The 27,399-nt window shown below is 41.9% G+C and overlaps 1 protein-coding gene across 4 annotated transcripts in view; it reads right to left on the reverse strand.

Moving 5' to 3' along the window:
- Nucleotides 1-24,233, reverse strand: part of DCP2 (decapping mRNA 2) — a 37,697-nt gene extending 13,464 nt beyond the window's left edge. For 2 of the 4 annotated variants that reach the window (XM_074932667.1, XM_074932666.1), the window contains exons 1-10: nucleotides 24,126-24,233; nucleotides 14,354-14,505; nucleotides 12,409-12,536; nucleotides 11,914-12,012; nucleotides 5,123-5,275; nucleotides 3,374-3,486; nucleotides 3,178-3,285; nucleotides 2,387-2,510; nucleotides 1,732-1,839; nucleotides 30-81 (exon numbers count right to left, since the gene is read on the reverse strand). In XM_074932667.1, coding sequence (XP_074788768.1) covers nucleotides 30-81; nucleotides 1,732-1,839; nucleotides 2,387-2,510; nucleotides 3,178-3,285; nucleotides 3,374-3,486; nucleotides 5,123-5,275; nucleotides 11,914-12,012; nucleotides 12,409-12,536; nucleotides 14,354-14,505; nucleotides 24,126-24,178 — 1,090 coding nt within the window. In that variant the 5' untranslated portion in view covers nucleotides 24,179-24,233. Of the gene's footprint in view, nucleotides 1-29; nucleotides 82-1,731; nucleotides 1,840-2,386; nucleotides 2,511-3,177; nucleotides 3,286-3,373; nucleotides 3,487-5,122; nucleotides 5,276-11,913; nucleotides 12,013-12,408; nucleotides 12,537-14,353; nucleotides 14,506-23,507; nucleotides 24,023-24,125 lie in introns of those variants that run through there. The other 2 variants (XM_074932668.1, XM_074932669.1) reach the window with 2 other exon arrangements.
- Between the last annotated feature and the right edge of the window lie 3,166 nt (nucleotides 24,234-27,399).

Below are 27,399 nucleotides of genomic sequence, written 5' to 3' on the forward strand. Positions count from 1 at the left end.
CAATGGATGAAAATTCACACTGCACTTGCCTGTTTCAAAGTTATCTTGAAGTCTTCTTGGATTAAGCCTTTTTTCACATTTCTGGTTAAGAGAATGATCGTACATTACACATTTCATAAAGAAACAGCATTCTATTTCTTAGTGGTATAGCTTAAGCACCAGTTAAAAGGCATGCTGGTTATATTTGCTTTGACACACCTCCTGATGTGTGAATTATTTTATTTATAACTCAGCATGAATTCTGTCATGTTACTTTACCTAGTAAGCATGCTTCAAGTTCACAAGTCTTTCAGAAACATGCAGCCTTTTAACAGTCAACAAACCATTTTTAAAATGCTAGCTTTTAGGGAAAAATTTTGAGTTCTTTCTAAATGTTTCAAGCTGGAAGGGTCTCCTATATGATGGTATGAAAACAAACTTGCACATGCATAATAAGCCCATTCTTCAATCAGTTTGTCCCAAAAAGCAAGGGGAATGTATCTGCAAATACGATGCTACTGCCAATTAAATTAGCATGTGTTAAGATATACAAACTTAGAACTCTCCAGAGAAGAGTTCAGTTCTAGCCCCAGGTATGCTGCTGTAACCATACAAATACAAAGAAAATTATGGCCCTTTGCATTCTGTGCAAATTAAGAGTTCCCTGGCCTCCAAATTATCACTGGGATATGAAATATTTGAGCTTCAAAAGTCTGACAACATGAAAATGCAAACAAAACACCAGATTAGAATTTATCAAAGTCTGTGAAAAGTCTAAAAAGTAACTGAAAAATATTAACAGTTGCACTTGTTTCCATCAAGATCCTACAGATTCTCCTTACAGTTTTTTCTATACAGCCAAACTTTTGGGCAGGCAATTCTTTGACTTTTCATTCTTCTACTCTCAGACCCAAATGCAACTATTTCTTGCTACAGTGAGGATTTTACAGAGTTTATGGCCTCTGCATTTTTACATGAAAAACAGAGAGAAGGTAATAACCACAGTCCAGAATGGGAAGAATATAGCTTACAGCCAGTAAACAAGAAAAACTAAAGCCTGGGCCAGCTGAGCTGCATGGAGAACTGGGGCTCACTGCTGCACAAAAGCCAACAAAGTAGAATTGAAGAGCCATAAAGAACAAGGCGTCTGTGTCTGTGTCTGTGTCTCTGTGTGTGTCAGAAAGACATATTAAAATTCAGTGAGCCTTTTCTCAGCCAAAAATGTGGGGACAAAGAAAATTATTGCAAGGAAAAGGGAACAAACCAAGAATGTCACACTGGAATTTACAAACTGCTGTAGTTCTCCTGTGTGATTAAAAAATTATATGAGATTCTGCCATACAATTCAAGTCTGCATCTCAACATTTTTGCTAGAGAAAAGGGAAATAATAAGCATATGAATTACCACGTCATATCTAATTGTTGTATAACAAAACTCCATGCTTACAATAATATATCATACATGAATAAATAAGACATGTACTACACTAATTTATTATGATAGACTACAGTAGGCTATTACCTGATAGGAATGTGGAACTGTCTACTGAAAGAGCTGAAAAATTTCCAAGTGCTAAAATAAGATTTACTTCCAAAACGTGAATTTATTTTAGGATGCTTATTTATAGGTGTATATGCATACAAGGTAAGAAATATCATATGACTACAAATACCTAGCAAATACTCTGATCAAATATTGCTGAACATTTGTTAAGCATTACTGCAACCTGTTAATCACTGTATGTTTCTTACCAAGGTATGGTTCTGCTTAACTGGTTGACTGTGGACTCCATTTGTTCGCTTCTTTTGGTTGGAATTATCTTGACACTGCTTTCTGCCATTGTTCCTCAAGCTCTGACTCTGCCATTAAGTTCAAAATGTAGTAAAGAGAAGATTTTAAATGGCAGCATTGAACATCATTGTACTAACACTTCATACTTATTAGTTAAAACTAGTTAAAACTTTTCTCCAAATAACCTCAAAACACATAAACAGTATCTTTTGTAGACAAACCGAAGCACACTGAAATTAACCATACACTCAAGTTACAAAGAGTCACCAGGCCTTACTCTGTCTCTCTTGCACTATTACAGACACTGTATTACATGAGAAATTCAGCTCAGTGAGTTCCCATACACTGATGCATATATACTAGTGGTACCCAAAATATTTCAAAATGGTACATGGAGGACACTAAATGGTGAGTAGTAATTGCTATCTGTACCTGAAACAACACAACTACCGCTGGATACCACCTCTAATGTAAGATAAATCTGAGAATCTGAAAGATTGGTTTTTTCCCACGTTTTTATTTTTTTCAGTATTTTTGTTTCAGTGAAGAACCCTTACAAACAAATACATCTGTTTTAAATAGCCCAGATTCATATTTGCCTAAGAAACAACCTACCCTTATCTTCAATACTTCAGACAGTTCAGGATGATTATATGGCTTCTGTGGCTGTTTTGGCTTCACACTCTGCTCTCCTGAAAAGCCATCTGTAAACACCTGCTGACTACAGCGAAGTTTGGATCTAGTACAGGAAAACAAACACAGTTTACAAGACAGCTTCAAACCTATTGATAGCAGAAGAGAAATATGAAAGAATTTTCTGCTTTTTGAGAACAACCTGTAAGACAAACTTAAGTAACTTAGTGTGAAAATGGTAATAATGCTCACTGCATTTACCCAATTTTGTTTTGCCTGCTGGCAGGAAACCTATGTTTCTACAGGTTTTAAAGTCCGCTCTACTGCTTCTAGCTCAGCTGAATCAAAAGCCAGCTGTACTTGCTTCCCTACTGATCCCCACAGGCTTTAGCTAGCTAGCTACTTCTGATAGTACTTTACAGTTCTACTTTAGAGTGTCTATTTTTCCTCTGTGGAAGTGCCAAAAGCATTGAACTTGAAGCACTGAAAGTTATCTACTTGTTTTAGCTTCTAGTTTTTGGATTCCCATACACAGGACTCAGGAAATTATTTCAGTCATGACACATGAGAATTTATCAAAAAAGGTGTATCACGACATTAACTTCTCATCCTGTTTACAGTTCTATGAGATATGCCCACAATTTTTACTTTTGTTTATTAACCCACTATAGAGTAGAACAGAAATAGTCGGAGAAAGAGAAAGGACAAGCAGCTCTGTATGACCAATGTTTTATAGAAAGGATATAGAGATGTTAGACTGACCTGGTTCTTACCTAGCTTTTTCCAAATTGGGTTTAGAGGGTGTGCTTCCTGTAGATGAAAATCCATTGTCGCTATCTGAGGAATCTCCATTCCTTTGGGCAATCCATTCCCTCAATGGCCTGTGAGCAAGGAAAATTGCAACAAATCTAAAGAAATTAAAGTTGTCTGAAAGGCACTGGGCTAGCATTTGCCTCATCTCAAACATACCTGATAAAGGGAATTGCCATAAAGAATTTGTTAGGTGCCAAACCCAGCTTGGACTTCGGGGTCATGTCATTTCTGTGGCACGGTAATTTGTCAATGGAAAACCACTCAATATTCTAGAAAAACAAGAAATAAAATCAAAATACCCACTATGGTAGCATTACAGAATGTTACAAATGTGTAATTTCCCTTAATTAAAAAATTACAAGACTTTAATTAACAGACCACAACAGAGTTTTTCACAGAAGGTTAATTAACAATGGGATCATTCTTCTAACTGCAGCACAGAGTAACAGATGATACAGCACATAATCACCACAAGATATGGCACCTAAAATATGAAAGGTATAATCCAGCAACTAAATTCAGAATAAGGGTTTTAAAAAACAACCAACCAAATCACTGCATACTAAATGTCATAAATAAAGGAAGAGGCTTTAAATAACTTTCAAAGTCACTACTATTCTTGCTATTTTTATTTAAAATGCCATCAAAACTAGACCACCAATATCAGTTCAAAAATTACAAGCAAGAAGGGGATTTAGTTTGTGCTCTTAGTTCTTGTTATAGAAGAAAAAAACATGGGTACAGGATAGGATTTGTGTTATAATTTATACATTATATTTTAACTATTAAAACTATACTTTGCAGAATGGGAAAAAGAACCAGGAATTCTGAACAGACACAGTGTAGAAGAACCCACATGAGCTTTTCTATTGCAGAACCTAACCCCAGGTCCAGATAAGATGCATATTATGGAAGGAAGTTACAAACTGAACAGGTTTTCACTATAGTTCTATAGGGAATACAAAACCAGCATGCCCTGTTGTATTAGATCAGATGAAAATGTTAACATCAGCAGGGAGACAAAAATCTGTTATTGTAAGAACTCTTCGTCACCCCCATGCAGATGGTCACTGCTATAGGAAGTGGGGTATTTACATCTAAAAGAAGTTCATCTTCTTTTACTTCATATTTTGAAAAACAGGTCTCTAGTGAAAGAAATTAAAGAGACTCCTGTCTAGTCAACTACAAGTACCTTTTTATATTCAGAAAGCCAGGTACCCTTTTCAGTGGCACCATCTGCATGAAAATATGGGGACAGCTGTTTTAAACTGAATTGCAGTACAAGAAAGATATACATAACCTTTGAAGTTTGAATATCAGGAACAAAGTTTCCAGCATCTACTACCTGAGTCTTTGCTTCTCTGCTTCACAATACCTTTTAAAAGTCTAATGGTACGCAAACCATCAAAAATAGTTCCTGTTTTGTGTCCCCTTCCTGACCTCCTCCTTAAAATACACTATTTCTAAGTCTGGATGGCATTAGCCATGAAAGAGAGAACACAATCCTTAGTTTCTCCTTCTGATATGTACGCTTTTGTATATCACCAATTAATTAATTCAATTTTCAGAAGAATATATAGTTATATATGCAGCTATAACTAGGAATAACATTAAATGATTAACACATACAACAGCTAAGAGAAAAGAAGGGGAGAATTATAGTTTGACAGCATGCTCTAGTGTTGTTACTTTCATGATGAATGGAGACATAAGACAGATGGTCAAGAATGAGTCTTTGCAATAGGGCTGCAAGAAGTTGACAGCACCCTACCTTGCAGAGATGTCATCTGTACCTAGTATTTGAGGCATTCATCAAATGGTAGTTTTATTATTTCACAGGCTGTTAGTTTTAAAAATCAAGCTTCACAATGAGGGTCTTATAGATTCAAAGAAGATAAAACATACCCTAATTTCCCTTCTAGTTTTGGGGTTGAATTTTGTGTTCTTCGGAACTCCTGGAATGATGTACAGCCGTGCTAACTGATCATTAATTCGCAGCTCAATGTATTCTTCTTTGCAGATATAATCTTTTATGTCAAACCCAGTTTCTTCAAACACCTGAGAAGCATATAGATGAAATCAGTGTGTGTATTCAAATTCATGCTTTCAGAACCTATCATCACAAAGGAAAGAATGGCTGTTTTTCAGATCTATCCATGAAAGCAGGCCTCTGCAGGGAAAAACAAGCATTTACACATAGATATATGCTCAATAATAGAAAAATTATCCAAGATCTTATGTGCTTTATATTCTTCAAGATAGACAGATCTGTAATAAAAGTTGAAATAACTCTATTATGCCTTAATGTAGCAATTTATTAATATGGCTGGGGAGTCTCTAGCTGCTCCTTGGTGCTGTTGGATACACAGAAATCTTACTCACAGCAAAAACTACTATTTGGGGATAAAGAGATCTTCAAATTCTAGCAAGGTTTACTTGCACCTCAATTTTCTTCTCTTTCAACAGTCCTTCTACTTCATGAACCTTCCACCCCTAATACATATAATCATTTTTACACTCATTAAAAAACCCAGTAATAGTGTAGCAAAACTAAAAAATCCAAACTGCACATCCACACTGACAAACTTAAAGCTGCATTGTCAGCTACTCTAAAGAAAAAAATAGGAGTATTATACCTGCTGGAGATTACTATAAAGACAATGATATTTTAAAAGAACACTTCCTTTGAATATTTTATAACATTGCAGTGAAGGATCACAGATTCACAGAATAGTTTTGGTTGGAAGGGACCTACAAAGATCATCAAGTCCAACAGCCCCTGCCACTGGCAGGAACATCTTTCACTAGATCAGGTTTCTCAAAGGCTTACTTCAAAATCCTGTCCTTTTACGACATTCTCAAATATACAAGGTTTATAATATAAAAAAAATTATGTCAAACATACCTAATAGCTTAAATCAGGTCATGCCTCTAAGCTTGTTAAGTAAACAGTTGATTTTAAAAGCTTCCGGGTCCTCAAAATCACCACAGGAAATACAAGTACTCAGAAAACAAACAGGATTGATACCACTATCCAAAATATTTCTGCCTAGACAGTGGAACACGCATGTGAACTCACAGAACTGGATATTAACCCCAAAGCTATTAAGCCCCACTGCCAATAATCAGTGATTACAAAGGTGCTGTGAGGCTATGCAGGGTGGAAATCAGGAGGTCTAAACCCCAACTGGAAATTAATCTGGCTTCATCAATCAAGAACAAGAAATGTTTCTGTAAATATGTCAGCAGCAAAAGAAAGACCAGGGAGAGTCTCCATCCCCTGCTAGATGCAGGAAAAAACATGGCAATGAGTGATGAGGAAAAGGCTGAGGTGCTTAATGCCTTCTTTGCCTCAGTCTTAACAAGACTAGTTGTACTGAGGGAATCCAACCTCCTCAGCCAGAACACAGAGACTGGCAGAATGACCCCACCACAATTCAGGAGGAGACAGTCAGTGACCTGCTGCATCACACAGACACACACAAGTCTATGGGACCAGATGGGATACACCTGAGGGTGCTGAAGGAGCTGGCTGGGGTGCTCGCCAAGCCGCTTTCCATCATTTACCAGCAGTCCTGGCTGACTGGGGAGGTCCCGACTGACTGGAAACTGGCCAACGTGATGCCCATATATAAGAAGGGTCAGAAGGATGATCTGGGAGATTACAGGCCTGTCAGCTTGACTTCGGTGCCCGAGAAGCTGATGGAGCAGCTCATCCTGAGTACCATCACACAACACATGGGGGACAACCAGATGGTCAGGCCCAGTCAGCATGAGTTTATGAAAGGCAGGTCCTGCCTGACAGACCTGATCTTCTATGACAGGACGACCTGCGTATTGGATGAGGGAAAGGCTGTGGATGTAATTTACCTTGACTTTAGCAAGGCCTTTGACACCGTTTCCCACAGCATTCTCCTGGCAAAATTGGGTGCTTTCAGCTTGGATGTGCACACGCTTTGCTGGGTAAAAAACTGTCTGGATGGCCGGGCCCAAAGAGTTGTGGTGAACGGAGTTAAATCCAGTTGGCGGCCGGTCACGAGTGGTGTCCCCCAGGGCTCGGTTTTGGGGCCACTCCTGTTTAACATCTTTATTGATGATCCGGACGAGGGGATCGAGTGCACCCTCAGTCAGTTTGCAGATGACCCCAAGTTGGGTGGGAGTGTTGATCTGCTCGAGGGTAGGGAGGCTCTGCAGAGAGACCTGGACAGGCTGGAGCCATGGGCTGAGGCCAACTGGAGGAGTTTCCATAAGGCCAAATGCCAGGGGCTGCCCTTGGGCCACAACAACCCCCAGCAGCGCTACAGGCTTGGGGAGGAGTGGCTGGAGAGCTGCCAGTCAGAGAGGGACCTGGGGGTGTTGATTGACAGCCGGCTGAACAGGAGCCAACAGTGTGCCCAGGTGGCCAAGAAGGCCAATGGCATCCTGGCTTGTGTCAGCAATAGCGTGGCCAGCAGGGACAGGGAAGGGATCTGACCCCCGTACTCGGCACTGCTGAGGCCGCACCTCAATTCCTGTGTTCAGTTTTGGGCCCCTCACTACAAAAAGGACATTGAATGACTCGAACATGTCCAGAGAAGGGCAACGAAGCTGGTGCAGGGTCTGGAGCACAGGTCGTAGGAGGAGCGGCTGAGGGAACTGGGGGTGTTTAGTCTGGAGAAGAGGAGGCTGAGGGGAGACCTCATCACCCTCTACAGCTCCCTGAAAGGAGGTTGCAGAGAGCTGGGGATGAGTCTCTAACCAAGTAACAAGCGATAGGACAAGAGGTAATGGCCTCAAGTTGCACCAGGGAAGGTTTAGACTGGATATTAGGAAGCATTTCTTTCCAGAAGGGGTTGTTGTGTGTTGGAATGGGCTGCCCAGGGAGGTGGTGGAGTCCCCATCCCTGGAGGTGTTTAAGAGTCGGGTTGACATAGCGCTGAGGGATATGGTGTAGTTGGGAACTGTCAGTGTTAGGTTAATGGTTGGACTGGATGATCTTCAAGGTCTTTTCCAACCTTGACAATTCTGTGATTCTGTAATCCTAAGGCAGAAGTCCTCAGTTAATTTTTTTAAAGACCAGATTTAGAATCAGAAAGAGTGACAGGATCTGCATACAGTATGCATACATGCATACTGTATGCAAAATAGCAGTGTATATACTGCTATTGTCAAAATGGTTGCCAATATGGTTCCTCTCCATTTTTGAAAATGCAGAAGAAATTAAGCACAAATACAAAAAAACAGAAATGTTTAATACTAAGCAAATAATTGACCAGTTAGTCTTCAAATTAGCATATACAACCCCTCATATCAAAACAAAAAGCAAGCCATCTTCTCATCTAATTACATTAAGAACAGCAGAGTTTAAGGGGGAAAAAAAATACCAGCCAAAAACCCCACCATACACTGTCTCAATTGAGAAGATACGCTTTTCCTCCATACCTACCCTTACAACTAGCAGCAATGTTTTCCTTTCCTAAATGATCTTTACAGATGATTTAAGGGAATTAATTGTAGAAACTCCATGTACCAAGAAAATCACCCATTTAGTACGGTTTTGCCCTCATCAACTTATGAAATACTACTGAACAGTGTAGACACCGTCCATTGAAGATCTCTTCAATTAGACCTTGTAGCAGATGCAGTTTATGGTTTTAGACCTGTGATGACTCCAGTAAAAGCAGTTAAAAGATTTATGCACAGATATTACAGACATCCCAATTCCAGACACAGTAAGCCTGTAAGAATTTGCCAATTTATTAACAATCTACCTTGATGGAAAAAGATCATAGCAACAGTGTTGTTCACTAGAGCACTCTAAATCAATTCTCCAAATTAAAAACACCATCAAAGGATTTTTTTCTCAGTAGAACTGTGCCCACCTGTGCTGGTTTTAGCTAGGATAATTAATTTTCTTCACAGTAGCTAGCATCAGTGGTTGTGCATAAGGTCATGCTGGAGCATGTCAAAGCATGTGGCCATGGATAGCCCACAACAGAGCAGGTACACCCCTGGTGGGACTGCAGCCATGGGTAAGGCCATTGTAGAGCAGGTTCACTTCTGAGGAACAATGGCTGTGGGTAAGGCTACACTGAAGCAGGTATATCCCTGAAGGCATTGTGACCCATGGAGAAGGCCACACTGGAATGGGTGCATCTCACAGTAACTGTGGCTGTGGATAAGTCTATGCTGCAGCAGTAGAAGAGACTGTAGGTCACAGATAAGTCTCCACTTCGAGGGACTGCAGTCTGTGTTTAAGTCCAAGTCAGAGCAGGGGCAAGGGGAGGAATTCATTGCCAACGTTAAACCCTACAGTCTACTTCAAAAGGAACAGGGGTGTAAATTGTAATGGAAACACCTTTAAATTGTTGTAACCCAGGACTTGAGCTGCATGTATAAGAATTACTATAGCAGGAACCACCTTGTTGCTAGTCAGGATAGGAGCAAGGGCAGAAGTTCATTGCAGTATTAAACCCTGTAACTTGGCCCAAAGGGACCAGGGTGTGGATTGTAATGGATTCATTCACATCATTCCTTCCTGAAGCAGTTACACCTGGTTTGTCCTGTCCACTGTGTTGGGGTCCGTATCTTTTTATGGTCCTCTTTCCCTTCAGTTCAGTCCTTCATACCAACTCTAAAAGAACCTGACTAGGAAAAGTTGAACTGAACAAGCTATTTATGGGGTGGGGGAGAGGGACATGCATTGAATAAACAAGTTAACCTCATTAAGTGTCTGCTCATGCTTCTCCAGCCTTTGAGTTCTGCAATGAGAGCCTACGGCATCTGTAGCTCAGGGGTTTTACTCTTTGGCAAGTGTGCTGGGTTTGTATGGTGGGGTTGTTGGTAGCAGAGGAGGAGAGGCTACAGTGGTGGCCTTCTGTGAGAAGCTTCTCAAAGCTTCCACTGCTCCAAGTCAGACCTGCCTCTGCCCAAGAATGAGCCAATTAGAAATGATGGCCACAACTCTGTGATACCATATTTCAGAAGGGAAACTTGAGAGGAGGTTGAGGAGGACATCAATGTGAACATCAGGTGTAAGAAAGGAGGAGGAAGGGGAGAGGGTGTGCCGAGAGAGGTCACTAGAAGAACAGAGATCCACCTGCAGACTGTAGAGGACCCCACACCAGAGCAGACGGCTGTGCCCAAGTAAGGCCAGGACTCTATGGGAAGATCAGGCCCAACTGTTGCAGTTCAGTGACGCAGCAGCACAGAAACGGCTGCATCCCATGGGAAGGACTCAGTCAGAGAAAGTTCACGGAGGACTGGGTCCTGTGAGAGGGACATCACACCAGAGCAGGGGAGAGAATGTGAGGAGTCCTCCCCCCTGAAGAGGGAGGAGCAGCAGACTCACCACACACACATACACACCCATTCCCTGCCCTCTGTGTCACTGGGGGGGATGAGGCTGGAACAAAACTGAGCCCAGGAAGAAGGGAGGGGTGTAGGGAGGTGTTTTTAACATGTAGCAAGCTTCTCACTATCCCACTCTGTCTGTTAAGCATTTTTGTTGTTAGTATTTGAATTAAAGTGATGGTCTTTTTGTCTTCCCCTAACAAATCTGTCTTTTGTCTACAACCATAATGGGCAAGCCACCCCTCTCTGTTCTTACCTCATTTTATGAGCCTTTTACTTTATTTTCCCCTTCCCATTCATGAGGGAGAAGGGGTAAATGAATGGCTTCATGGTGCTCCATTGACCTCTGGGCTCAAGCCATGACAGTCCTTTTTGACAAGTCTTTTTTTCCATTTGATACTATATAATAACTCTATCATGAAAGAGTATTTCACGTGTGTTCATCACATAATCGTGCAATTTTAAGATCTAACACCTTATTTTGCTTTTCCAAGTTTATACTAAATATATGAGTGGTATGGAAAGTACTATCAGGGAATCAGAAATACGAAATTTTTCATTCATTCATCTTTGACAGATATATTAAAAATATCCTTGATTTCTCAGACACTGATTCGATCCAACCATGAAGAAAACTAATGCATTTTTCTACTTTCCCTCATTTTCATTTTCCCTCTCAAAAATTCTGGATGCATTATATTACATGAGTATTTATACCAATAATATAGGCTATTTTTAATATGCAGCTTCATTATATATCTAGGTCTCCAGCAGCAATAAATCCAACTGATTATTTTATTTTTCAGATTTTACTTGTAAAATGCATTGATCCTTGTTCTTGCATCACTGAAAAACAGAAAAGTAAAGTTCTTCATAGTTTTTACATAATCTACAACCTCCAGTTCAACTGTTTAGTCTTGTTACATAGCTCAGTGCATATAAGCTGAATTCCCATTCTTATACCTTTTTAGTTATGGTGGCCCTTGAAATTAATATTCCAAAAGCCACAAAGTACATTCCAAAAGCCACAAAGTACGTAAGAATTCCCAAGCACCAAAAATAATATTTAAAAGTAAATTGATAGTTCAGCAGAGATCTTTAAAAACAGTGCTCACTTAATTTAGCAAGTTAGCGCAAAACAATTAAAACCATCTAACAGTGATTTTTAAATTATAAAACCACACCCTGATTATCACTGTGGAACTCAGAAAAGCACTAACAGAAGAATCCTGCAAGAACAGACTATTTATTTATTTCAGTAAAGAGATACCTAAGTAAAACACCTCTTCATCTAACATATATATCCTGCTCTGAGCAAATTTTATTTATTTAGCTTAAATTTAAGGGAATCAGATATAACTTACCTCTCTAGCAGCACAGTCATGAGGAGCCTCTTCTTTATTTACTTTCCCTTTTGGAAATCCCCAACCAGACTTTGCTAAATAGCCCTGAACCAAAAGAACCTGCAAAATACAAGGGGATACAACTGTCACACATTCACTATTCTAACCAATTTTTATTCTTCCCTTCACATCCCCAACTTCTACAAAAAGATACTCTAGCCTGGAGAAAGAAACCCATGAGATTTTTTGTGTTCTAGCAAGAGCCATGAGTTTTTTTATGGGATCACGAAACTCAGAATAAAAAAAACGAAAACTGAGTAGGAAAGCATGCAGAAGTACGTTTACTGTCTCCCATACTCTATTTCTGTACACACTCAACAGTGGCAAGTAACTGTCAGGTCTTTATGAATCTAAAGCACTTTTTCTCCAGATGAAACATGTAAATAACAACATTATTATTTCTGCCAGCATATACCATCCTTCCCTCTAGACCTTCACAACTATTTCCATACTTACGTTTTCAAGTGTCTCATCAAGAATAATTGCACCATAGGTTGGCACTCCCATTTTGTATTCTTTCCACTCATCTAAAACCTTCTGTACATCTTCACCTTGAGGCAGTAAAAAAGGGCAGTGATTGAAGAGTACAGGGGCATGTTAAGGAAGATAAACTTAAGCATCCAGTTTCAAATCACATGCAGACATATAAAAGATACCCACTCAACATTTACAATAACCACACTCCCTCCCTTAACTGCTTTCAAGACATATTCTCTTAAAAGTAAAAAAGCACCCTGAACAATCCATAACCAAACTCTAAAGGTTGGAAAGCATCAAGTAATTTTGTAACTCTAATACAAGACAATTAAAGAAAAAAAAAAAGACAAAAGATGGGACAAATCTGCTTGTCTAAAGGAAGGTCTCCCCTAATTTTGAAGAAAAAGGATCCACATAACAGTTATTTTGAATACGTATTATTCTTAAACACATTTTATTAATTTTGAAGGGAGTAAGACAGACAAAAATACAGTTTCACCTCCTTCCTGAAGTGGAGATAAAATTTTCCAACAATCATTTGTTAGACTATGGTACAGAATCTGTACTTAAGTATTAACTATGAAAAAACCGTATTTTTAATGGCATCAAATGACAGAGATCTAAAGTCTAATACACTTTATGAAGACTCACCATGCAGAGAAAATATGAACAACCTTTATAACTAAAACTTTGAAAGCAAGTCCTTAATAAAAGTATTAATATTGAATATTAAATGTAAGAGTATACTACCAATAAAAAATATTCCATTGCAGAGTACTTAAAAATATGACACCGCAGCAGAATTCAGTTGGACTAGGTGACCTTCAAGGTCTTTTCCAACCTAGCTGATTCTGTGATTCTGTAATTAATATTTCTAGCTAATGTAAGCTGGAGAGGGACAGATGTAATGAACAAATAACATCTATTACATTGTGGTTTTCCTGTGCTGCCTACAATTACTAAAAGAATTCTCTTGGTCTGAAAATACATTTATAACTGAAACCATACCTAAAATAAATAAAAAATAACTACATAATATCAAGTGACAGAAAATCATCATATTTATACACTTTTTTGTGAAAATAAAAGCTATAGTGTTTCAAAGTTAATCTCTGTTATTAGAGAAGTATGTTGTGTAGTGAAACCACAGATATTATCATGAAGCATACAGAAAATTATCATATTTTTACAGTTTATTGTTAAAAGCGGTATTGTTTTCAAAGTAAATCTCTGTTACCAAACACTGTGTATTGAAGCTACAAATTAATACTGTTGTAAAAGTTAGAAGCAATACTCCAATCCCGCATCACAAACATACAGACTAAATACACATCACAAAAACACACAAAACTAAAACACTTGCTGGATGAAAGTCAAGTTTTTCTCCAGAAGGGACTACACAGTGAACGTTTCAGCAGTCCTTGTAAGCAATAAAAAAAACAGAGGTTAACCATATGAATTTAGTAAAAATACATCCTCTCGTCTGCCAACAGAACCTTTTCTAGGAGCAACTGTCAGTACTTCCAACAAATACATACCACTGCCCATGGGGGAATGCATACCACCTTCAGCTACATTAACATTTGTGTCACTATTTACTTGGAACGATATTAGATAAGACACAATGAAGAGCTCCAACAGGTCATCTAGTCTGCCAAAGTGCAACCACAGGGAAAAATCCTCAACAATCAGAAACTATGCATTTTCCATAGCTCTTCAGCAGTCTGAGAAACACCTCTTTTCTGAATGCTACAAAACAATGGAAGCAATGAACAGATAAAATCACGTATCTAGCAACACTAACTTCTAAATCACTAACACACGAACTGACATTTTCCTGCTGCAACTATTGAAATTTCATTAACAATATTCAGTTTGCACTTTATCCACTGAGAGAGAAAACAGTCAGTAATAAAAAGGATATCAGCTTTAGCAAAGTCTCTTATCCCACACTGAGGTAATCCTGGTGTGTTTTGCATGTAGAAATCCAAGTAAAACCAATGGGCAAGTTCAATCTGAAAACACACTCTAATTGCATTGTCTCTCTCTTCACTTGGAATATGCAAAATAAATCGGCTGCCAGGAAAGAAAAGAGTAAGATTAGACCAATCTATTGATTTAAATAAATCTAACAACAAAAATGCATTGCAACAGTGGAATTCCTGATCAAATCGTACAGAGCAACAGATCACCAAATCTTCCTAGTGATCTGGACAGCAAAAGGTTTTCACATCAAAGTAAAATAGAACTCTTAAAGTCAAGAAGGAGAACAGATCATGATGTTCTTTCACCAAAGTCAACTACAATAAACTAAGTAAATTAAGTGTTGTGAAAACAAGGGAGGGCAAGGACATCCTACATAAATGGCTATATTACCAATGACAGCATTTTTACATGTCTAGTAAAGAACATCTGCAAACTCTTGATAACATGTCAACACATTTTTTTCTGGGGATAAGTTAAACACAGCTATATATTTTCACTTAAAGCCACAATGAACTATTAATTTATGTAGATTTTCAAATTCAATATGATACTATTAATTTTCTCAGTCTGAAATAGAACATGGACAATTGGTTTATTTTTCAAGTCTACATTATGCTTTAGCTCAGATACTGGCACACAAACATAGAGTCCCAGAGATGTACATATAAGTAGCAGTGCGATAGCTTATTTTACTTAAGCAGAAGCAGCCTTACTTATTTATTTGTAAGATTAAGAACAACAGAATTTTCTTTTTAGAAATTTAAGGTCATTTACACCATTGAACTTAAACCATTTGACACAGATCTCTTATATTCAACTCCTGAGTACCACCAGCCAAATCGCAAAAGCACATTGCCAGAACCAGAAATACTTAACACATACTTACTTAAAATTTAACAAGTATAAATTGAAAAGTGTCAAAAGTGGTTGCATCTTCCAGCCACTCTGGCCAAGGACTGCCTCCTGCCTGCCCATTGGAGTTTGGCCCCAGGGTCTCTGCCCAGGCTGAGGGACACTGCTGCTGCTTTCCCCTTGGCAAGTTCAACCAGTAGCAAAGCCCAGCATGTATCCCAGGGACACACACAGGACACTAACACAGGCTGCCACAGACAAGATCCTGCTATCAACAGCACCTACATATAGGACTCACACAAAACACAAGCACAGAGAGCCAAGTCCCCTTCAGCAGGCAGGGGCTGAAGGTAGCTAGTGCTGGCACACACTTGACACTCTCCAGGTTCACAAGTGTACACACATTCACGCATCCCCCAAGTACTAGCATAACTCCCACTGTCCACCCAATACCCCCGTGAGGCACAGAATCAAACTCTACACCTCACTAAGAGTTATAAAGTAGTACGTTTATTACGACATCGGGCACACAGGGGATCACTCCACCACAAACGTGCGCACCGAGAGCCAAAAAATCAGCTCCTTTTATTGTTTGAAATGTTACATACGCATTAGGATTCCGAAGGAGGGAATATGACAATTAGTTTCGAGAAATTCCCCTCTTGCCTCCCCCGCCCCCATGTCCTTCTTCTTTGCACCTGCGCAGTGCCTCCTGGTGAGGGTGGGCTGGGGTCTTCAAGGGTCTTCAGGATGAAGTAAGACTCCTTCCTCTTCATGAACTTTTTACCTTTGCTTCCTGCACATGCTCTCTGGACCTTTGACTCCTCTCCAGGTTGTAGAGTCAGTTTTACCTGTTTGTTTTGTTAATTCGAACTTTTGTGTCTGGAAGTAAATCCTTGGTGTTATCAGGAATTGATCATCCTTTAGCTGGTACAGCTCCCCCTTTATCTCAAAGACAGGGAATAGTTTACTATCTATCCTGTTTTCTGTAAGAATGTTATCTAGCTAACACTGCCTGGGGGCTAGCATTGTTTAAGGGGCCTCACAACTTTGTCGATATTTCTTTGCTTTTTTTTTTTTTTGCTTTCCTCAGATCACCTGTGCAGATCCCAGATTCTCATACCAATCACACAGATCCCTGACTTGCTGGATGGTCCAGCCTGAAGTTTGTTAGTAAGCACATGAGCACAACAGGTTTGGAAAAGTAAGTCACTCATGCCCCTGCCATCCCAGCAGCTGGCACCAGGCACATGGGCTGCAAGACCCATGGTCCTGCTCCAGCCACTGGTGCTCTGCCCCTCACCTCACTCACAGTTTCCCAGCAGTAGCTGGTTTTCAGGACATTCACCATTCCCCCCACAGAGGCTGGAAGCTTATACCCCCACTCATGTCAGTAGCTGGCACTGACATATTCCCCCTCACTCCAGCAGCTGACACCCCATCCACTGACACATACAGCTCTCAGCAGTAGCTGGCACTTCACCCTTGCAGCACACATGTAGGTTGGTAGAGAGTGAGATTACACAGAGAAAATTAAGAAAATATTTAATAAGAATATGTAAAAAGATAGGACAGACTGTGGCAATTAGGTGAAAGGCTCAGATAGACAATGGTATTGACCAGCCCCGTTTTACACACAACCAGCATCTCTTACACCCCTTTCTGCCTTTGCCTATTTCCACTCTGTTCCCGCGATCCCCGTCCCCTGCCACACCTCTTCCAGCCTTATCAGATACAAACGCCAGGCTGATCTTCCTGGAAGTGGTGCCTGTCGTTTCTTGATAGCCCATCAATTAGCATGACTGGCAAGTCTGTTTCTTGTATCCACTTTTGTTTTCTTAGGCTTGTGGCTGTATATTTTTGGTTTCGATTCCCCTCTTTTTCCCTTAGATAAAGTTGCTGGAGTGAACATTACCACACCACCTCATCAATCAGTGGCCAGTTCTCATTACCGCCTCCTTCAGATTTGTGTCCCTGTATGTTTTGGTTACGGTTTCCTCCCTTTCTCATTTTCACATTGAAAAAGGCCTTCAACCAAATACCCTTAAAGAAGCAGACACTCTCCCTTAGATAAATAACTTTATTCACCTCAACAACATTTTCCTACTTGCCAATTTTCAATTGGCAACACCACCCTCCAACTGCTCCTTTCTTTCTGAAGGCTCTATTACTGTGGAAAATAGCTCTTACATATAAAGCTGCTGTAGATTAAAGGTAAAAAAACAAAAACTATTTTATTTTTGTTGTGGTTTAGGCTTAGCCCTCAACTCAATATCACACGACCACTCACTGATTCCTCTCCTACCATGGAATAGGGAGGAGAAAATACAACAAAAGGCTTGTGGGTCGAGACAAGGACAGGGAGGGCTCACTCATCAATTATAGTTGGGCAAAAGACAGACTCAACTTGGGAAGAAGACATCCATTTAATTTGAACAACATCACTATTAATTTACCAATCAAATCCAAGTAGGACAGAGAGAAATACAACCACATCTTAAAGACGCCTTCCCTCTACCCTCCTTTCACCCCAGGCTCTGCTTTGCTCCCAGTTTTCTCTACCTCCTCCTCCACAAGCAGCACACAGGATGAGGGTTGCGGTCAGTTCATCAAACCTTCTCTCTGCCACTCCTTCCTCCCCAGGGAGAGGACTCCTCACACTCTTCCCCTGCTCCAGTGTGGGGTCCCTCTCACAGGAGACAGTCCTCTATGAACTTCTTCCATTTGAGAACTTGCCATGGGCTGCAGCTCTTCATAAACTGCTCCAATGTGGGTCCCTTCCACAGCAAACAGTCCTTCAGCAAGACTGCTCCAGTGCAGGCTTTCCACGGAGTCCTGACTTTCTTCAGGTGCAGCCACCAGCTCTGGCATGGGGTTCTCCACAGGCTGCAGGTGGGCATCTGCTCCACTGATGACTTCAGTAGGCTGCAGGAACACAACTCGCCCTCTCACCATGGGCTGCAGGGGGGTCTCTGCTCTGATGAACCTCCTCCCCTCCCCCTCCTTCTCCACTGACTTTGGTGTCTGCATAGGTGTTTCTCTCGCATCCCACTCTTCTCCATTATGTCTCACAGGTTCTTCATCTCTTAAATATGTTATCACAGAGGAGGTACTACCATTGCTAAGTGGCTCAGCCTTGGCTAGAACCGGGTCTGACTTTGAGCCAGGGAAGCTTCCAGCAGCTTCTCACAGGATCCACCCCTGTAGACCCCTCCCCCACTACCAAAAGCCCATGACACACAAACTCAACACAATTTTATAATTAGTTGATATTTTCTTGCCCCAGCACTGCAGCTGAACATAAATCCAAAGACACAATATGTACAAGTATTAGCAAAGAGGAATAAGAACATGCACCCGGCTTAAAGTTACAAAAGCAAAGCCAGTTAGAACATACTTATTGATCAGAAAGTTAATGCCTAAGTTACTCAGACTGACTGAAGTGCTAACAACAGGCATCTCTAGATTGTACTAGGTGCAGGTGCCCATGTGCTGGCAGTGGGGGGCTGCAGGATAGCCTTTGGAAAATAGGCCAGGACTGCCTGTGATGCCACTGCAGGGCACTGCTGAAGACAGCAGCCAAGACGGTGGTGCTTCTAGGAAAGTTTATTTCAAAAAGGACAAAAATGCCAGACAGGAAAAAAAGAGTGTGAAACAGCAGTGCAAACACCAAGGTCAGAGAAGAAGCAGGGAGAGGAGGTACTCCATGGCAAAACAGATGTCCACACTACAGCCTGTGGAGAAGCCCATGCTGAAGCAGGTGGTTATTTCCTGAAGGAACTTCAGCCCATAGGACTGAGCCCATGCTGGAGCAGGAGCAAAGCATGAGGAGAAAGAAGCAGCTGAGATGAAGTGTTATGGACTGACCACAACCCCCATTCCCCATACCCCTGTGCTCTTCAGGGGGTAAGAGTCAGGAATTAAGAGGGGAAGTTGAACCTGGGAAAAAAAAGGGGATGTAGGGGAAGGCAGTGCTTAGAATTTGCATCTCTCTATGCAAATCTATTTTAACTGGCAACAAACTACATTAATTTTCCCTGAGTTAAGTCTGTTTTGCTCATGATGGTAACTGGTAAGAAACCTTCCTGTCTCATCCTGAGCCAAAAGCTTTTCCATTCTATTTTATCCCCAATCCTGTTGAAGAGGGGGAGTGAGTGGTTGGGTGGCCATCTCACTGCTGGCCAAGGTTAACCCACCACAGTCCTGAAATCAAAAGGTGGGGTAACAGCACTTGCTTACAGGAGAAAGAGGACACCAAGAAGCCCCAAAACTTACATTAAGACTCCACACCTCCACTTCCTTATTCAGTAAAGAACAACTCAGTAACACAAGGCAGCATGACAAAAAAAATGACGTGGATATCTGACACTTGTTATTTAACTGAATGGGTCAGAGAGCTCCTACTACTGAACCTTAAATACACACTAACTTACCAGAACTAGAATAAGTTGTATCCTGGCAGTGTGTGATTCTAAAACAGCCTAGGAACAAAACAAATGTTTGAAGGCATTATGTACCTGGCTTTATCTTTCAACTTGTTATCACATGCTGGCAAGAAACATTTTAGTTTCTGAATAAGAATGGAGGTGAAACATTTTACTCTCTGAATATGAATTCTAAGTGTAGAAGTCTCCTTAATTTAGTTCACCAGGAGGGAAAAACTGTGACAGCTTGGAAAAAAAGTTAAATGAAAGTCCATTAGACTAGTGTTTTGAAATTTACCTTTTTTTTGTTATCCTTAGGAGAATGGTTTTGCAATGAAAGCATTTAACAATAACCACCACCACCATTATCACTTATGCTCAATTCTGTCACAGATCTCTATAGCTGAATACAAAACTCTTACTTGTTATGTTATACTGCTGGGAAAAGTGGAGTTTGGGTTTGTTGGGGGGGGTGGGGGGGTGGAAGTTGGTGTGGGTTTGGGTTTTTTTTAAGAACAAGATTATACCGATTTGGTATAATTTCAGTATTAGATTCTGGGAAGTCAGCTATGAGCATCTGACTCTGAACATACCTATTACAACAGGTAACTTTATATGTTGAGTTCCACAGGACAAACAAGGCCCAGGGCTGAGACACCTTCACCCAGTGTACCTGATTTGCTAAAGCTAACATGCAAGAAAATTCTTAGTAACATGCATTAAAAATTTTAAATTTAAGCTTACCGATATTAAATTATTATAGATTCCGCTGCTCACAGTGTGGAAAAACACTAAGGTTAGTATCAGAGAGAACATCAACAGGCACACCGTTTTCCTTTGTCCAGCTAAAAACTTAAATTTGATACTGAATGCTACAGTTGCTCCTGAAGAGTACAACTTCATTCAGCAAAATACACCATCATACAAATACTGCAAGCTAAACTTTGTAAAAGTAACATCAAGCCACAAACTCAGTCTAAGAATATAACCCAGACCCTCCTAGAAGTTCATGTATCTCAACAATAAGTTATTTTAGGTGACCACAGACAATAAAAATTTGAAGTCTTAGCCCAATTAACTTTACAATTGAACAGTATTTGTCAACCTAATATCAAAATTGATTACTACAGAAAGAAATCCAGTCATTCTGCACAGTACCTAAAAACCTGGAAGCTTTAACTCACAATCGCAAAAATAAAATAATTGATGTGGTAAAGATTACTCAGCAGTAATTCATGGTGTTTTTTAACCTACTAGGCTCAACAAAAACAAACAAAGGAACCACCACCACACCCTCTCCTCAAGACATACAAAATTAAGATACTAGCTAAGGCACCTTTATATGCCTTTGGAGCTAGCAACAGCCATGAGAATTACCTGCAGGCATTAGAACAGCTGTAGCTGCCCCGACCAGTGGAATTATTATTTAGACTAATTAGCTGAATTAGTTGGAACAGCTGCAAGTGATCTGAGGACCTACACATGAGCCTCTTTAACTAGCCTCTGTGTGGAACATCCCTGAGCTTCTGCTTAGACAGTAACCCCTGTGAGCAATCTGAAGAAAGTGGTTCAGCTTAAAGTAAAAGCCAAACGCATTTTAATTCAGCAATGCATTCTGTTCATAGAATTAGCACCAGCTCACAGTGGTCTTTCTGTCATAAGGAAATGTATTAAGGAGGTAAAATGACTGATATAGTGAGAAGTACTGATGATTGCATCTCCTGAATACACAAACTTTAAATAACTAAGTTTTCTGCAAAGAATCCAGGCTTTTTGCTTCAGGACAAAGGAAAGTATTGCTGTCCAAAACAAAGTGTAGAAGTCTGACAGATACTGTAGACCCTCAAGGTACAAATAAAACCAACAGTTATGTTTTGTGAACATCTAAGCTTTAACTTAGCTTTCTGGTTTTCAAATACACCAAAAAGAGAAAAAAAAAAAATCCCACTTAAAAAAAATTTCAACTGGGCAAGCTTGACTTGAAAGCTAATTTATTTAATTGTGTAGCTTAGTAAGAGCAATGTGAATGCTTGCCATCTCCTAAAAAAATAACTATCAGTTGTTTAGATTTGCAGCTCACACTGCTACAGTTCATATAAAAAGATATTAAAGAATTCATATTGGTCTTCTAACTTTCCAAACCTGTTATACTGAAATTAGAATTATTTGAGTAGTGAAGTTTTATTTCCTGACAGAAGAAAGGGCAAAGGGGGGGAGGGAGCGGAAGAAAGGCCAAGGGGGGAGGCAGGGAGGGAAGCAAGTCTAAAGGGGAGGGGGGGAGGGGAGAAAGTCAAAAGGGGAGGGGGGAGCAAGGCAAAAAAGAAGTACAAGGTTGTGTTAGAAATGTTTTTAATCTTCTCAGCAACTATGAAATATTGCTTGGCTCTTTCTACCAAAATTTCCACTAATATCATACATATATCGATAGAAGAATATGGGAAGCAAAAGATACTTTAATAACTCATTTATAGCCAGCCTCCTGAAGTGCTGCACCACTGATCTTACACTTAGTGAATAATTTATTTTCTTCCTTGAGCCAAGGCCTACCAGGCCCTGTCACTCTTCCAGTTCATACCATAATCCCTTCTCTTTCCCACAGGAAAACCTGACTCCTCTGCTTCTTTCAGTTGTTCTGTTCAGTTGTTCCATGTCCAAGCAAGTCAACTTATCTGAAGCACAGCATATCTGTTAGCACTAATGAAAATCAACAGGGTGAATTAGGATAAGACAAAAAGTGAGCCATATGGTAACTACAAGCCTCTGATCTACCATTCTAAGACTTTTTTTTTTTTAAATTAAAGCTACACAACTACATTTGTACATTTATAAGACAAAACATTTTCTCAAACATAGCCGATCACAGACGTTCAGAGAAACACAGTAAGACAGCAGGACTGACCCTATAACAACGTAATATCTGATTACTCATGTGCTCTTCTATCAGTTGCTCCACGGGAATGACACTAATAATTGGCTATTCTGGTTTGCAAGCATTGTGATTCCCCTCTGTATTTTCTGAAGTCTTAAACCCTGCTTCATATGTGATCAGTCGTCTAAAAGACAAGACCCATCTCTCTGTAGGGAGCCAAAAGGAGACACGATGGAAACACAAACACGCTTTAGAGGCCAGACTTAGAGAACTACAAATTTACCTGAGTATTGCAAACTTTGACTCTTACATTAGATATATGACAAAACGCTACTGAGTGGAGCAGTTCTAGCTTCCTGTGGTAAATTCACTTCTAAGCATTTTCATCTATTTGAAGACAGTAATTCCAGGAGGTGGACTATCCTTCATCTCTAGTAACCTTTCCCTCTTGTACGTAAGTACTTCAGAAGGGATCTTTTAGAGGTGGTAAAACAGAAGGATTATTTCATGTCAAATGTCACATCCAGTTTGGGGCATCAAATTCTGGGGATAGTAGATGAATTTAAAAGTCTAAAGGGCTGAGCCACAGACAGTCAGAGGTTGAGATCATAAGGGGAAAAGTGTCTTCCCCCTCCCCAAGAAAACAGAATCCATGTTTTTCTGAAAATTTCAATGCATAACCTTCAGGGTAAGAAAAAGCTAACTATTTCATTCCGAAAAGACCGGCAAGCAGAAGAGGACAGTTTCAGACTGAAAGGTATTCCTCTCGCTCTTCCTTTTCTGTCTCACTGGAACATTCTCTTCCAGCAGAGAAAAATCAGCAGAAGGGACTTCCTGCCACCCCTTCTAAATGCAACCAGACTTCTGAACGGCAAGTATCATCAACTCATCACTACACACGTCAGAACCTTATGCTTCTGACTCTTCTTTCACCCGCGCAATTTTACCTTCCATGCCCAAACATCATGAGCTGCTGAACACCAGAAGAAACACCCACAAATCAGGTTCTGATTTTTCTTCCATACTCGGCCTCTTTCTCGCTGCCCGTTTGGCCCTTTATCGGGTTCTGACGACGGTGCCGACGGCAGAGGAGAGCTGGCGCGCACCCTTCACGCCTCACGAGAACAGCTTCCAATCGGGGGGGCCGCGCCTTGGGCCACGAAGCCGTGAAGGTGGCGAGTTCCCGCCCCACGAAGCCGCACGGGGTGGCACTGGGGGAGCTACACCGAGCTTCCCGCTTCGCGGCCGCTGCGGCACTACCGACGCCACCCCTTTCCCTGGGCCGCCCCGCGCCTCCCCCTCGGAGTTCCGCCAGTCCACAGAGCGCTCCGAGTAGCCCCGAGCAACCAGAGCCCCACGCCACCCTGGCCCTGCGGCCCGGTCGCACGCGTCTCGCACCGGCCGAAGCGGGGGGCAAGGGAGGGAGACGGCGCCCACCCCGCCCCCCGCAACGGAGGGCCGCGGCACCACAGGAGGGGGACGCAGCCGCGTAGGGGAAGAGGGAGGGGCCGGCCGGAGCTGGTGGGCGTGAGGCGGGCCCGGGAACGACCCCGCCCGGCGGCTACCTGCACAGGTCGTCCAAGACGCTGCTGGGGATCTCGGCCCGTTTGGTCTCCATGGGAAAACGCGGCTCATCCCGACGCGGCGAAGCCCGAACCACGGCACAGTGGCGGGGGCGGGACGGGGTGCCCGCCCGGCCGGGAGAGGGGCGGGGAAGCGGCGGAGCGGCAGCCTCCTCCGCCAATCGCCTCGCGCCGGCCGCCCCGGGGTCCTCCCGCGCGGCAGCGTGGCGAGCCAATCGAGCTGCAGAGCTACTGCGGGACCGGGGCCCTCAGGTGATCGTGGGAGGCAGCCAATGGGCGCCGCGGCTAGCCCGGGGCGTCATCGTCGCGTCCGCGCGAGGAAGGCAGTCCGCCGAGCGCCGAGGCGCGTTACGCCACATCACGGCGCCTCACGCCAGCCGTTGCGCCGCCATCTTGGCCGCTGGTGGTAGCGGGTTACTGCCGGCCTGGGCAGGCCGCGGCCTCCAGCGGTGGCAGGCGGGAGAGCGGCCGCTGTCGCCGCTGAGCCGCGCCGCGCCGCGGCTGCCCCCTGTGTCCGCCCTGCAGCTCCTCGCCGCTGCGCTGGGTGCCGTGCACGCGCGGCCCGTTACACGGCTTTCCGCTCCTCGGTGAGTCCCGAAGGAGCCTGTGAGGTGGTCGGCTTCCTTTAGATCAGGCTTTGCTTCACCCTCCTCATTCATTAACACGCGTTAAATTCACTTCGGACGTGGGCCGCATTTTGAAATTCACAGGTTTTGGGGAGAAATCCGAAGCCTCTTAACGCTCTATCTCGACTAACGCATTTTTGTTACCACCGAGGCTTTGCGCTGAAGTAGTGGAGTTTAGTGCCTGGAAATACTTGAACCTCGCACTGTGAATAACCAGGTACTGAGAACATTTCTAACTGCAGCGAAGACGAGAGGGCGAGGAAGACGTACCAAACAACAACGGCTCCGGGTTGTCACTCACGGAAAACCGCCTCTGCCGCAGCTGCGGTCGACAGAGGGTGTCGCTGCCCTCGCTGTTGCCGTTGCTGAAGTGGCTTTGCCTCACCCGCTCCGGGCCGGTAGCAGTCGCTGCCGCCTTTGATTTCAATTAGTGAATGTTTACAGCAATTCTCGCCGTGTCCCCTCACTGCCCCTTCCTTGCTAAAGGTGCCAGAGCCACCTCAGACTGCCCTTCCACGGCAGTTTCACTCGGGTTGCCACTGTTGCAATCCCATCCTCCTCTGCACTGGAACTCTGGGAGCTATGGAGGACAGGAACGGTAGAAAAATTGATGTATAAAGCAGTGGATAGTTTTTTGCTTTAGCTACCAGAACCAGCAAAACCATATAGGTCAGTATCAGCAGAGAGTAAGAATGGATGATTGGGAGGATGGTGGGATGATAACTGCACCAGCCTGAAGCGGCTTAATGGTTTTTAGCGAATTTACACTGTATAACGCTGAAAGCACCAAAAGGAGGATGTCACATTTTATGCTTCTCTCTGCCACCCTACCTCTGGCGTTCCTTCAGGCCTTGTACTGAGCCAATTCAACTCCCTAGTTCAAATTTCAGTCTTTTTTAAAAGAAAAAGATTTGTAGCAAAGAAAAGAAATCTAGATAAACACAGCAAAGAGAAATACAATCTAGAGAAATTTTCGCTGTGGCTGTGCTGCAAAATTAAGCACTTTAATACTAAACTCTATGCTTACAGGCTCATTTGAATAAAGGAGCTAGCAGGGACACCAAACTGATGTTACCCTGAAGACACAAAAAGTATTTATATTCACAACTTATTTCTTAACTGTTAGGGACAGAAGGTAAGAAATGTGTTCTTTGCCTCCTTTCCAAAGTTAAGGAACAAGAGGCACCCTGATAGCTCCAGAAGTACAAGGAAGGGATGTTCAACCAGATGTAGAAGGAGCAATATCATAAGGCTTTAGAGCACAATCTTAGTAGAAGCAGCACATTTACATATACTGGCACCTCTCTTCTGCAAACTCCACACAGTGGTATTTGACAATGATTTTTGCCCCCCTACCTTTATTGCTGTGGTATTTGAGATGATGGGTGCCTAACATCAATGTTGACTTACAGTAGTACTTTGACAGAGGAAGAGAAGTCAGACACTAACAATACTATTAATATGGCTAGACAGAGGAACAGATGGAAGGGTCTGAGTGCAAACTGGTAAATCCCATTGCTCAGGGTTCCAGAGAGTTCATTTTCTACTAGAAAGGGTACACATATGAGGTTCTGTAAAAGTTAGATGATCTGCATCCCTTTCAGGCATCAGGGTAGTCTTCCTGCTATAGTGGTTTTCCCTGCTCTACTACCTCTTTTTTTTTTTTTCTTTTTTAACTTCCTCCTCACCCCCATGTGGATGTGGTACCAGGAGCTCCTTGACTAATAAGGAGAAAAAAAGTGTTTTAGAAAATGCGCTTGGATATGTCATTTGTGCTACTGTTAGCTCATTTACGGTTTCTGGAAAAAAAAACAAAAAAACAAAAACAAAAACCAAAAACAAACAAACAAACAAAACCCCAAACAACCCTGGTACAATTGAAAAGTAAATGTATCTAATGTTACCTAAGTTAAAAAACACTCTTGGATAATAAGCTGCTTAACATAGGAGAAATGTACTAACTGGAGAACATAATGAAAGTTTGTAGACAGTGCTCCCAAGCCCTCAGCACAGGAGAGTGAAAAGAGACACATTTGAACATTTCTGCTTATTCTGGTTTTGAGACATTGCCGAAAGACTCTACATTAGCCAGAATAGATACGTAAGAAAAAACGTGTTCATAAGTGTGATTTGGAACTGTGTATCATCATGGTGTCTTTTTTCTCACTTAGAACTTTGTGGTACACTTTCTAATTTCTTTGCTAAAATAACATGCACTCCTTTCACCCATTTGCAAAGCAAGTTTAGTTAAAGCTGACACATTCAGCTTTATATTTCCCCAGAGAGAAATTTACACATAGGCCCCTCCAGGGAACTTACATGCGCAGACATGTTGAGGGCAAAGTCAGCAATGCCTCTCCTCAAGTTGCAAGGGCGATTAGAACAGTAGGAGGGCCAGGTACAGCATTGAGAAGTTTACCTAGTACCTGCAACACCTCACAGTTTCAAGCAACCTGCAGAATCACCCAGCAATGTAGTCAGACGGGTTTTTAATCTTTGCTTATCAGTCAACCTTGGCAGTCAGTCAGAAAGCCAACAGATATTTGGAAAATAATGTTTGTTGTCTGCTTGCACTGGGACAAAGAGAGGAGGTGGCAGTAAATTAAAAAAGGGTCAGTTGTTTGTGCGGT

This window comes from Athene noctua, chromosome Z, assembly GCF_965140245.1.
Source record: "Athene noctua chromosome Z, bAthNoc1.hap1.1, whole genome shotgun sequence".
Lineage (NCBI taxonomy): Eukaryota > Metazoa > Chordata > Aves > Strigiformes > Strigidae > Athene > Athene noctua.